The sequence below is a fragment of the Oncorhynchus clarkii genome, chromosome 12 (genome assembly GCF_045791955.1).
Source record: "Oncorhynchus clarkii lewisi isolate Uvic-CL-2024 chromosome 12, UVic_Ocla_1.0, whole genome shotgun sequence".
Taxonomy (NCBI): domain Eukaryota; kingdom Metazoa; phylum Chordata; class Actinopteri; order Salmoniformes; family Salmonidae; genus Oncorhynchus; species Oncorhynchus clarkii.
In genome coordinates, this window is record NC_092158.1 from 98,106,557 (window position 1) to 98,118,865 (window position 12,309).

General features: G+C 38.1%; 1 protein-coding gene and 1 long non-coding RNA gene across 2 annotated transcripts in view; both read right to left on the bottom strand.

Annotated features, from left to right (window-relative positions):
- The window catches only part of LOC139421744 (uncharacterized), a 261,838-nt gene that overhangs the window by 43,978 nt on the left and 205,551 nt on the right, over positions 1-12,309 (bottom strand). The gene's annotated exons all lie outside the window — the stretch shown is intronic.
- The window catches only part of LOC139421791 (NLR family CARD domain-containing protein 3-like), a 39,181-nt gene that overhangs the window by 15,754 nt on the left and 11,118 nt on the right, over positions 1-12,309 (bottom strand). The window contains 1 exon segment of the mRNA XM_071172912.1: positions 12,157-12,308. Within this exon segment, the coding sequence (XP_071029013.1) occupies positions 12,157-12,308 (152 nt within the window).

A 12,309-nucleotide genomic window follows, 5' to 3' on the forward strand; every position in this document is an offset into this window, starting at 1 on the left:
TTGGTTAGTTAGTTAGCTGTATTGAAGTAGGCTAGTCTAGTTTAGGGGTGTTTTTGGTTAGGTTAGTTAGCTGTATTGAAGTAGGCTAGTCTAGGGGTGTTTTTAGTTAGTTAGTTAGCTGTATTGAAGTAGAATAGTCTAGTTTAGGGGTGTTTTTGGTTAGTTAGTTAGCTGTATTGAAGTAGGCTAGTCTAGTTTAGGGGTGTTTTTGGTTAGTTAGTTAGCTGTATTGAAGTAGGCTAGTCTAGTTTAGGGGTGTTTTTGGTTAGTTAGTTAGCTGTATTGAAGTAGGCTAGTCTAGTTTAGGGGTGTTTTTGGTTAGTTAGTTAGCTGTATTGAAGTAGGCTAGTCTAGTTTAGGGGTGTTTTTGGTTGGTTAGTTAGCTGTATTGAAGTAGGCTAGTCTAGTTTAGGGGTGTTTTTGGTTAGTTAGTTAGCTGTATTGAAGTAGGCTAGTCTAGTTTAGGGGTGTTTTTAGTTAGTTAGTTAGCTGTATTGAAGTAGGCTAGTCTAGTTTAGGGGTGTTTTTGGTTAGTTAGTTAGCTGTATTGAAGTAGGCTAGTCTAGTTTAGGGGTGTTTTTGGTTGGTTAGTTAGCTGTATTGAAGTAGGCTAGTCTAGTTTAGGGGTGTTTTTGGTTAGTTAGTTAGCTGTATTGAAGTAGGCTAGTCTAGTTTAGGGGTGTTTTTGGTTAGGTTAGTTAGCTGTATTGAAGTAGGCTAGTCTAGTTTAGGGGTGTTTTTAGTTAGTTAGTTAGCTGTATTGAAGTAGAATAGTCTAGTTTAGGGTTGTTTTTGGTTAGTTAGTTAGCTGTATTGAAGTAGGCTAGTCTAGTTTAGGGGTGTTTTTGGTTAGTTAGTTAGCTGTATTGAAGTAGGCTAGTCTAGTTTAGGGGTGTTTTTGGTTAGTTAGTTAGCTGTATTGAAGTAGGCTAGTCTAGTTTAGGGGTGTTTTTGGTTAGTTAGTTAGCTGTATTGAAGTAGGCTAGTCTAGTTTAGGGGTGTTTTTGGTTGGTTAGTTAGCTGTATTGAAGTAGGCTAGTCTAGTTTAGGGGTGTTTTTGGTTAGTTAGTTAGCTGTATTGAAGTAAGCTAGTCTAGTTTAGGGGTGTTTTTGGTTAGTTAGTTAGCTGTATTGAAGTAGGCTAGTCTAGTTTAGGGGTGTTTTTGGTTAGTTAGTTAGCTGTATTGAAGTAGGCTAGTCTAGTTTAGGGGTGTTTTTGGTTAGTTAGTTAGCTGTATTGAAGTAGGCTAGTCTAGTTTAGGGGTGTTTTTGGTTAGTTAGTTAGCTGTATTGAAGTAAGCTAGTCTAGTTTAGGGGTGTTTTTGGTTAGTTAGTTAGCTGTATTGAAGTAGGCTAGTCTAGTTTAGGGGTGTTTTTGGTTAGTTAGTTAGCTGTATTGAAGTAGGCTAGTCTAGTTTAGGGGTGTTTTTGGTTAGTTAGTTAGCTGTATTGAAGTAGGCTAGTCCAGTTTAGGGGTGTTTTTAGTTAGTTAGTTAGCTGTATTGAAGTAGGCTAGTCTAGTTTAGGGGTGTTTTTGGTTAGTTAGTTAGCTGTATTGAAGTAGGCTAGTCTAGTTTAGGGGTGTTTTTGGTTGGTTAGTTAGCTGTATTGAAGTAGGCCAGTCTAGTTTAGGGGTGTTTTTGGTTAGTTAGTTAGCTGTATTGAAGTAGGCTAGTCTAGTTTAGGGGTGTTTTTGGTTAGTTAGTTAGCTGTATTGAAGTAGGCTAGTCTAGTTTAGGGGTGTTTTTGTTGGTTAGTTAGCTGTATTGAAGTAGGCTAGTCTAGTTTAGGGGTGTTTTTGGTTAGTTAGTTAGCTGTATTGAAGTAGGCTAGTCTAGTTTAGGGGTGTTTTTGGTTAGTTAGTTAGCTGTATTGAAGTAGGCTAGTCTAGTTTAGGGGTGTTTTTAGTTAGTTAGTTAGCTGTATTGAAGTAGGCTAGTCTAGTTTAGGGGTGTTTTTGGTTAGTTAGTTAGCTGTATTGAAGTAGGCTAGTCTAGTTTAGGGGTGTTTTTGGTTGGTTAGTTAGCTGTATTGAAGTAGGCCAGTCTAGTTTAGGGGTGTTTTTGGTTAGTTAGTTAGCTGTATTGAAGTAGGCTAGTCTAGTTTAGGGGTGTTTTTGGTTAGTTAGTTAGCTGTATTGAAGTAGGCTAGTCTAGTTTAGGGGTGTTTTTGGTTGGTTAGTTAGCTGTATTGAAGTAGGCTAGTCTAGTTTAGGGGTGTTTTTGGTTAGTTAGTTAGCTGTATTGAAGTAGGCTAGTCTAGTTTAGGGGTGTTTTTGGTTAGTTAGTTAGCTGTATTGAAGTAGGCTAGTCTAGTTTAGGGGTGTTTTTGGTTAGTTTGTTAGCTGTATTGAAGTAGGCTAGTCTAGTTTAGGGGTGTTTTTGGTTGGTTAGTTAGCTGTATTGAAGTAGGCCAGTCTAGTTTAGGGGTGTTTTTGGTTAGTTAGTTAGCTGTATTGAAGTAGGCTAGTCTAGTTTAGGGGTGTTTTTGGTTAGTTAGTTAGCTGTATTGAAGTAGGCTAGTCTAGTTTAGGGGTGTTTTTAGTTAGTTAGTTAGCTGTATTGAAGTAGGCTAGTCTAGTTTAGGGGTGTTTTTGGTTGGTTATTTAGCTGTATTGAAGTAGGCCAGTCTAGTTTAGGGGTGTTTTTGGTTAGTTAGTTAGCTGTATTGAAGTAGGCTAGTCTAGTTTAGGGGTGTTTTTGGTTAGTTAGTTAGCTGTATTGAAGTAGGCTAGTCTAGTTTAGGGGTGTTTTTGGTTGGTTAGTTAGCTGTATTGAAGTAGGCTAGTCTAGTTTAGGGGTGTTTTTGGTTAGTTAGTTAGCTGTATTGAAGTAGGCTAGTCTAGTTTAGGGGTGTTTTTGGTTAGTTAGTTAGCTGTATTGAAGTAGGCTAGTCTAGTTTAGGGGTGTTTTTAGTTAGTTAGTTAGCTGTATTGAAGTAGGCTAGTCTAGTTTAGGGGTGTTTTTGGTTAGTTAGTTAGCTGTATTGAAGTAGGCTAGTCTAGTTTAGGGGTGTTTTTGGTTGGTTAGTTAGCTGTATTGAAGTAGGCCAGTCTAGTTTAGGGGTGTTTTTGGTTAGTTAGTTAGCTGTATTGAAGTAGGCTAGTCTAGTTTAGGGGTGTTTTTGGTTAGTTAGTTAGCTGTATTGAAGTAGGCTAGTCCAGTTTAGGGGTGTTTTTAGTTAGTTAGTTAGCTGTATTGAAGTAGGCTAGTCTAGTTTAGGGGTGTTTTTGGTTAGTTAGTTAGCTGTATTGAAGTAGGCTAGTCTAGTTTAGGGGTGTTTTTGGTTGGTTAGTTAGCTGTATTGAAGTAGGCCAGTCTAGTTTAGGGGTGTTTTTGGTTAGTTAGTTAGCTGTATTGAAGTAGGCTAGTCTAGTTTAGGGGTGTTTTTGGTTAGTTAGTTAGCTGTATTGAAGTAGGCTAGTCTAGTTTAGGGGTGTTTTTGTTGGTTAGTTAGCTGTATTGAAGTAGGCTAGTCTAGTTTAGGGGTGTTTTTGGTTAGTTAGTTAGCTGTATTGAAGTAGGCTAGTCTAGTTTAGGGGTGTTTTTGGTTAGTTAGTTAGCTGTATTGAAGTAGGCTAGTCTAGTTTAGGGGTGTTTTTAGTTAGTTAGTTAGCTGTATTGAAGTAGGCTAGTCTAGTTTAGGGGTGTTTTTGGTTAGTTAGTTAGCTGTATTGAAGTAGGCTAGTCTAGTTTAGGGGTGTTTTTGGTTGGTTAGTTAGCTGTATTGAAGTAGGCCAGTCTAGTTTAGGGGTGTTTTTGGTTAGTTAGTTAGCTGTATTGAAGTAGGCTAGTCTAGTTTAGGGGTTTTTTTGGTTAGTTAGTTAGCTGTATTGAAGTAGGCTAGTCTAGTTTAGGGGTGTTTTTGGTTGGTTAGTTAGCTGTATTGAAGTAGGCTAGTCTAGTTTAGGGGTGTTTTTGGTTAGTTAGTTAGCTGTATTGAAGTAGGCTAGTCTAGTTTAGGGGTGTTTTTGGTTAGTTAGTTAGCTGTATTGAAGTAGGCTAGTCTAGTTTAGGGGTGTTTTTGGTTAGTTTGTTAGCTGTATTGAAGTAGGCTAGTCTAGTTTAGGGGTGTTTTTGGTTGGTTAGTTAGCTGTATTGAAGTAGGCCAGTCTAGTTTAGGGGTGTTTTTGGTTAGTTAGTTAGCTGTATTGAAGTAGGCTAGTCTAGTTTAGGGGTGTTTTTGGTTAGTTAGTTAGCTGTATTGAAGTAGGCTAGTCTAGTTTAGGGGTGTTTTTAGTTAGTTAGTTAGCTGTATTGAAGTAGGCTAGTCTAGTTTAGGGGTGTTTTTGGTTGGTTATTTAGCTGTATTGAAGTAGGCCAGTCTAGTTTAGGGGTGTTTTTGGTTAGTTAGTTAGCTGTATTGAAGTAGGCTAGTCTAGTTTAGGGGTGTTTTTGGTTAGTTAGTTAGCTGTATTGAAGTAGGCTAGTCTAGTTTAGGGGTGTTTTTGGTTGGTTAGTTAGCTGTATTGAAGTAGGCTAGTCTAGTTTAGGGGTGTTTTTGGTTAGTTAGTTAGCTGTATTGAAGTAGGCTAGTCTAGTTTAGGGGTGTTTTTGGTTAGTTAGTTAGCTGTATTGAAGTAGGCTAGTCTAGTTTAGGGGTGTTTTTAGTTAGTTAGTTAGCTGTATTGAAGTAGGCTAGTCTAGTTTAGGGGTGTTTTTGGTTAGTTAGTTAGCTGTATTGAAGTAGGCTAGTCTAGTTTAGGGGTGTTTTTGGTTGGTTAGTTAGCTGTATTGAAGTAGGCCAGTCTAGTTTAGGGGTGTTTTTGGTTAGTTAGTTAGCTGTATTGAAGTAGGCTAGTCTAGTTTAGGGGTGTTTTTGGTTAGTTAGTTAGCTGTATTGAAGTAGGCTAGTCTAGTTTAGGGGTGTTTTTGGTTGGTTAGTTAGCTGTATTGAAGTAGGCTAGTCTAGTTTAGGGGTGTTTTTGGTTAGTTAGTTAGCTGTATTGAAGTAGGCTAGTCTAGTTTAGGGGTGTTTTTGGTTAGTTAGTTAGCTGTATTGAAGTAGGCTAGTCTAGTTTAGGGGGGTTTTTGGTTAGTTTGTTAGCTGTATTGAAGTAGGCTAGTCTAGTTTAGGGGTGTTTTTGGTTGGTTAGTTAGCTGTATTGAAGTAGGCCAGTCTAGTTTAGGGGTGTTTTTGGTTAGTTAGTTAGCTGTATTGAAGTAGGCTAGTCTAGTTTAGGGGTGTTTTTGGTTAGTTAGTTAGCTGTATTGAAGTAGGCTAGTCTAGTTTAGGGGTGTTTTTAGTTAGTTAGTTAGCTGTATTGAAGTAGGCTAGTCTAGTTTAGGGGTGTTTTTGGTTGGTTATTTAGCTGTATTGAAGTAGGCCAGTCTAGTTTAGGGGTGTTTTTGGTTAGTTAGTTAGCTGTATTGAAGTAGGCTAGTCTAGTTTAGGGGTGTTTTTGGTTAGTTAGTTAGCTGTATTGAAGTAGGCTAGTCTAGTTTAGGGGTGTTTTTGGTTGGTTAGTTAGCTGTATTGAAGTAGGCTAGTCTAGTTTAGGGGTGTTTTTGGTTAGTTAGTTAGCTGTATTGAAGTAGGCTAGTCTAGTTTAGGGGTGTTTTTGGTTAGTTAGTTAGCTGTATTGAAGTAGGCTAGTCTAGTTTAGGGGTGTTTTTGGTTAGTTAGTTAGCTGTATTGAAGTAGGCTAGTCTAGTTTAGGGGTGTTTTTGGTTGGTTAGTTAGCTGTATTGAAGTAGGCTAGTCTAGTTTAGGGGTGTTTTTGGTTAGTTAGTTAGCTGTATTGAAGTAGGCTAGTCTAGTTTAGGGGTGTTTTTGGTTAGTTAGTTAGCTGTATTGAAGTAGGCTAGTCTAGTTTAGGGGTGTTTTTGGTTAGTTAGTTAGCTGTATTGAAGTAGGCTAGTCTAGTTTAGGGGTGTTTTTGGTTAGTTAGTTAGCTGTATTGAAGTAGGCTAGTCTAGTTTAGGGGTGTTTTTAGTTAGTTAGTTAGCTGTATTGAAGTAGGCTAGTCTAGTTTAGGGGTGTTTTTGGTTGGTTAGTTAGCTGTATTGAAGTAGGCTAGTCTAGTTTAGGGGTGTTTTTGGTTAGTTAGTTAGCTGTATTGAAGTAGGCTAGTCTAGTTTAGGGGTGTTTTTAGTTAGTTAGTTAGCTGTATTGAAGTAGGCTAGTCTAGTTTAGGGGTGTTTTTGGTTAGTTAGTTAGCTGTATTGAAGTAGGCTAGTCTAGTTTAGGGGTGTTTTTGGTTGGTTAGTTAGCTGTATTGAAGTAGGCTAGTCTAGTTTAGGGGTGTTTTTGGTTAGTTAGTTAGCTGTATTGAAGTAGGCTAGTCTAGTTTAGGGGTGTTTTTGGTTAGTTAGTTAGCTGTATTGAAGTAGGCTAGTCTAGTTTAGGGGTGTTTTTAGTTAGTTAGTTAGCTGTATTGAAGTAGGCTAGTCTAGTTTAGGGGTGTTTTTGGTTAGTTAGTTAGCTGTATTGAAGTAGGCTAGTCTAGTTTAGGGGTGTTTTTGGTTAGTTAGTTAGCTGTATTGAAGTAGGCTAGTCTAGTTTAGGGGTGTTTTTGGTTAGTTAGTTAGCTGTATTGAAGTAGGCTAGTCTAGTTTAGGGGGTGTTTTTGGTTAGTTAGTTAGCTGTATTGAAGTAGGCTAGTCTAGTTTAGGGGTGTTTTTAGTTAGTTAGTTAGCTGTATTGAAGTAGGCTAGTCTAGTTTAGGGGTGTTTTTGGTTAGTTAGTTAGCTGTATTGAAGTAGGCTAGTCTAGTTTAGGGGTGTTTTTGGTTGGTTAGTTAGCTGTATTGAAGTAGGCTAGTCTAGTTTAGGGGGGTTTTTGGTTAGTTAGTTAGCTGTATTGAAGTAGGCTAGTCTAGTTTAGGGGTGTTTTTGGTTAGTTAGTTAGCTGTATTGAAGTAGGCTAGTCTAGTTTAGGGGTGTTTTTAGTTAGTTAGTTAGCTGTATTGAAGTAGGCTAGTCTAGTTTAGGGGTGTTTTTAGTTAGTTAGTTAGCTGTATTGAAGTAGGCTAGTCTAGTTTAGGGGTGTTTTTGGTTAGTTAGTTAGCTGTATTGAAGTAGGCTAGTCTAGTTTAGGGGTGTTTTTGGTTAGTTAGTTAGCTGTATTGAAGTAGGCTAGTCTAGTTTAGGGGTGTTTTTGGTTAGTTAGTTAGCTGTATTGAAGTAGGCTAGTCTAGTTTAGGGGTGTTTTTGGTTAGTTAGTTAGCTGTATTGAAGTAGGCTAGTCTAGTTTAGGGGTGTTTTTTTAGTTAGTTAGTTAGCTGTATTGAAGTAGGCTAGTCTAGTTTAGGGGTGTTTTTGGTTAGTTAGTTAGCTGTATTGAAGTAGGCTAGTCTAGTTTAGGGGTGTTTTTGGTTAGTTAGTTAGCTGTATTGAAGTAGGCTAGTCTAGTTTAGGGGTGTTTTTGGTTAGTTTAGTTAGCTGTATTGAAGTAGGCTAGTCTAGTTTAGGGGTGTTTTTGGTTAGTTAGTTAGCTGTATTGAAGTAGGCTAGTCTAGTTTATGGGTGTTTTTGGTTAGTTAGTTAGCTGTATTGAAGTAGGCTAGTCTAGTTTAGGGGTGTTTTTAGTTAGTTAGTTAGCTGTATTGAAGTAGGCTAGTCTAGTTTAGGGGTGTTTTTGGTTAGTTAGTTAGCTGTATTGAAGTAGGCTAGTCTAGTTTAGGGGTGTTTTTGGTTAGTTTAGTTAGCTGTATTGAAGTAGGCTAGTCTAGTTTAGGGGTGTTTTTGGTTAGTTAGTTAGCTGTATTGAAGTAGGCTAGTCTAGTTTAGGGGTGTTTTTGGTTAGTTAGTTAGCTGTATTGAAGTAGGCTAGTCTAGTTTAGGGGTGTTTTTGGTTAGTTAGTTAGCTGTATTGAAGTAGGCTAGTCTAGTTTAGGGGTGTTTTTGGTTAGTTAGTTAGCTGTATTGAAGTAGGCTAGTCTAGTTTAGGGGTGTTTTTGGTTGGTTAGTTAGCTGTATTGAAGTAGGCCAGTCTAGTTTAGGTGTGTTTTTGGTTAGTTAGTTAGCTGTATTGAAGTAGGCTAGTCTAGTTTAGGGGTGTTTTTGGTTAGTTAGTTAGCTGTATTGAAGTAGGCTAGTCTAGTTTAGGGGTGTTTTTGGTTGGTTAGTTAGCTGTATTGAAGTAGGCTAGTCTAGTTTAGGGGTGTTTTTGGTTAGTTAGTTAGCTGTATTGAAGTAGGCTAGTCTAGTTTAGGGGTGTTTTTGGTTAGTTAGTTAGCTGTATTGAAGTAGGCTAGTCTAGTTTAGGGGTGTTTTTGGTTGGTTAGTTAGCTGTATTGAAGTAGGCCAGTCTAGTTTAGGGGTGTTTTTGGTTAGTTAGCTGTATTAAAGTAGGCTAGTCTAGTTTAGGGGTGTTTTTGGTTAGTTAGTTAGCTGTATTGAAGTAGGCTAGTCTAGTTTAGGGGTGTTTTTGGTTGGTTAGTTAGCTGTATTGAAGTAGGCTAGTCTAGTTTAGGGGTGTTTTTGGTTAGTTAGTTAGCTGTATTGAAGTAGGCTAGTCTAGTTTAGGGGTGTTTTTAGTTAGTTAGTTAGCTGTATTGAAGTAGGCTAGTCTAGTTTAGGGGTGTTTTTGGTTAGTTAGTTAGCTGTATTGAAGTAGGCTAGTCTAGTTTAGGGGTGTTTTTGGTTGGTTAGTTAGCTGTATTGAAGTAGGCTAGTCTAGTTTAGGGGTGTTTTTGGTTAGTTAGTTAGCTGTATTGAAGTAGGCTAGTCTAGTTTAGGGGTGTTTTTGGTTAGGTTAGTTAGCTGTATTGAAGTAGGCTAGTCTAGTTTAGGGGTGTTTTTAGTTAGTTAGTTAGCTGTATTGAAGTAGAATAGTCTAGTTTAGGGGTGTTTTTGGTTAGTTAGTTAGCTGTATTGAAGTAGGCTAGTCTAGTTTAGGGGTGTTTTTGGTTAGTTAGTTAGCTGTATTGAAGTAGGCTAGTCTAGTTTAGGGGTGTTTTTGGTTAGTTAGTTAGCTGTATTGAAGTAGGCTAGTCTAGTTTAGGGGTGTTTTTGGTTAGTTAGTTAGCTGTATTGAAGTAGGCTAGTCTAGTTTAGGGGTGTTTTTGGTTGGTTAGTTAGCTGTATTGAAGTAGGCTAGTCTAGTTTAGGGGTGTTTTTGGTTAGTTAGTTAGCTGTATTGAAGTAGGCTAGTCTAGTTTAGGGGTGTTTTTAGTTAGTTAGTTAGCTGTATTGAAGTAGGCTAGTCTAGTTTAGGGGTGTTTTTGGTTAGTTAGTTAGCTGTATTGAAGTAGGCTAGTCTAGTTTAGGGGTGTTTTTGGTTGGTTAGTTAGCTGTATTGAAGTAGGCTAGTCTAGTTTAGGGGTGTTTTTGGTTAGTTAGTTAGCTGTATTGAAGTAGGCTAGTCTAGTTTAGGGGTGTTTTTGGTTAGGTTAGTTAGCTGTATTGAAGTAGGCTAGTCTAGTTTAGGGGTGTTTTTAGTTAGTTAGTTAGCTGTATTGAAGTAGAATAGTCTAGTTTAGGGGTGTTTTTGGTTAGTTAGTTAGCTGTATTGAAGTAGGCTAGTCTAGTTTAGGGGTGTTTTTGGTTAGTTAGTTAGCTGTATTGAAGTAGGCTAGTCTAGTTTAGGGGTGTTTTTGGTTAGTTAGTTAGCTGTATTGAAGTAGGCTAGTCTAGTTTAGGGGTGTTTTTGGTTAGTTAGTTAGCTGTATTGAAGTAGGCTAGTCTAGTTTAGGGGTGTTTTTGGTTGGTTAGTTAGCTGTATTGAAGTAGGCTAGTCTAGTTTAGGGGTGTTTTTGGTTAGTTAGTTAGCTGTATTGAAGTAAGCTAGTCTAGTTTAGGGGTGTTTTTGGTTAGTTAGTTAGCTGTATTGAAGTAGGCTAGTCTAGTTTAGGGGTGTTTTTGGTTAGTTAGTTAGCTGTATTGAAGTAGGCTAGTCTAGTTTAGGGGTGTTTTTGGTTAGTTAGTTAGCTGTATTGAAGTAGGCTAGTCTAGTTTAGGGGTGTTTTTGGTTAGTTAGTTAGCTGTATTGAAGTAAGCTAGTCTAGTTTAGGGGTGTTTTTGGTTAGTTAGTTAGCTGTATTGAAGTAGGCTAGTCTAGTTTAGGGGTGTTTTTGGTTAGTTAGTTAGCTGTATTGAAGTAGGCTAGTCTAGTTTAGGGGTGTTTTTGGTTAGTTAGTTAGCTGTATTGAAGTAGGCTAGTCCAGTTTAGGGGTGTTTTTAGTTAGTTAGTTAGCTGTATTGAAGTTGGCTAGTCTAGTTTAGGGGTGTTTTTGGTTAGTTAGTTAGCTGTATTGAAGTAGGCTAGTCTAGTTTAGGGGTGTTTTTGGTTGGTTAGTTAGCTGTATTGAAGTAGGCCAGTCTAGTTTAGGGGTGTTTTTGGTTAGTTAGTTAGCTGTATTGAAGTAGGCTAGTCTAGTTTAGGGGTGTTTTTGGTTAGTTAGTTAGCTGTATTGAAGTAGGCTAGTCTAGTTTAGGGGTGTTTTTGTTGGTTAGTTAGCTGTATTGAAGTAGGCTAGTCTAGTTTAGGGGTGTTTTTGGTTAGTTAGTTAGCTGTATTGAAGTAGGCTAGTCTAGTTTAGGGGTGTTTTTGGTTAGTTAGTTAGCTGTATTGAAGTAGGCTAGTCTAGTTTAGGGGTGTTTTTAGTTAGTTAGTTAGCTGTATTGAAGTAGGCTAGTCTAGTTTAGGGGTGTTTTTGGTTAGTTAGTTAGCTGTATTGAAGTAGGCTAGTCTAGTTTAGGGGTGTTTTTGGTTGGTTAGTTAGCTGTATTGAAGTAGGCCAGTCTAGTTTAGGGGTGTTTTTGGTTAGTTAGTTAGCTGTATTGAAGTAGGCTAGTCTAGTTTAGGGGTGTTTTTGGTTAGTTAGTTAGCTGTATTGAAGTAGGCTAGTCTAGTTTAGGGGTGTTTTTGGTTGGTTAGTTAGCTGTATTGAAGTAGGCTAGTCTAGTTTAGGGGTGTTTTTGGTTAGTTAGTTAGCTGTATTGAAGTAGGCTAGTCTAGTTTAGGGGTGTTTTTGGTTAGTTAGTTAGCTGTATTGAAGTAGGCTAGTCTAGTTTAGGGGTGTTTTTGGTTAGTTTGTTAGCTGTATTGAAGTAGGCTAGTCTAGTTTAGGGGTGTTTTTGGTTGGTTAGTTAGCTGTATTGAAGTAGGCCAGTCTAGTTTAGGGGTGTTTTTGGTTAGTTAGTTAGCTGTATTGAAGTAGGCTAGTCTAGTTTAGGGGTGTTTTTGGTTAGTTAGTTAGCTGTATTGAAGTAGGCTAGTCTAGTTTAGGGGTGTTTTTAGTTAGTTAGTTAGCTGTATTGAAGTAGGCTAGTCTAGTTTAGGGGTGTTTTTGGTTGGTTATTTAGCTGTATTGAAGTAGGCCAGTCTAGTTTAGGGGTGTTTTTGGTTAGTTAGTTAGCTGTATTGAAGTAGGCTAGTCTAGTTTAGGGGTGTTTTTGGTTAGTTAGTTAGCTGTATTGAAGTAGGCTAGTCTAGTTTAGGGGTGTTTTTGGTTGGTTAGTTAGCTGTATTGAAGTAGGCTAGTCTAGTTTAGGGGTGTTTTTGGTTAGTTAGTTAGCTGTATTGAAGTAGGCTAGTCTAGTTTAGGGGTGTTTTTGGTTAGTTAGTTAGCTGTATTGAAGTAGGCTAGTCTAGTTTAGGGGTGTTTTTGGTTAGTTAGTTAGCTGTATTGAAGTAGGCTAGTCTAGTTTAGGGGTGTTTTTGGTTAGTTAGTTAGCTGTATTGAAGTAGGCTAGTCTAGTTTAGGGGTGTTTTTGGTTGGTTAGTTAGCTGTATTGAAGTAGGCTAGTCTAGTTTAGGGGTGTTTTTGGTTAGTTAGTTAGCTGTATTGAAGTAGGCTAGTCTAGTTTCGGGGTGTTTTTGGTTAGTTAGTTAGCTGTATTGAAGTAGGCTAGTCTAGTTTAGGGGTATTTTTGGTTGGTTAGTTAGCTGTATTGTAGTAGGCTAGTCTAGTTTGGGGGTGTTCTGGGATAATTGTTTCTTTCCTGGGTCCAGCTCAGACCCTTTTCCCTCCCCCTTTACCGTGTGTTTAAAAATAAACCCTGATGTTTGACAGTCATTTAGTTGTCTATGGTTTTTTGTTCTCACTGGTACTTTTTCACTAATATGATTTGCATAAGTTATGTTACACACACACAGGACACAAACAGTCAGCATGTAACTTTGTCCAAGTGGTGGTAATAATGTTTGTCTTAACTAGCCTGATAAGTCCAACATGTCTGATATGAACATTGACATAAACCCTCTACATACTTGAGTTTCTCCAGTCTGCAGTGTGGATCCTCCAGTCTAGCAGAGAGCAGTCTGACTCCTGAGTCTCCTGGGTGATTGTAGCTCAGGTCCAGCTCTCTCAGGTGTGAGGGGTTTGACCTCAGAGCTGAGACCAGAGAAGCACAGCCTTCCTCA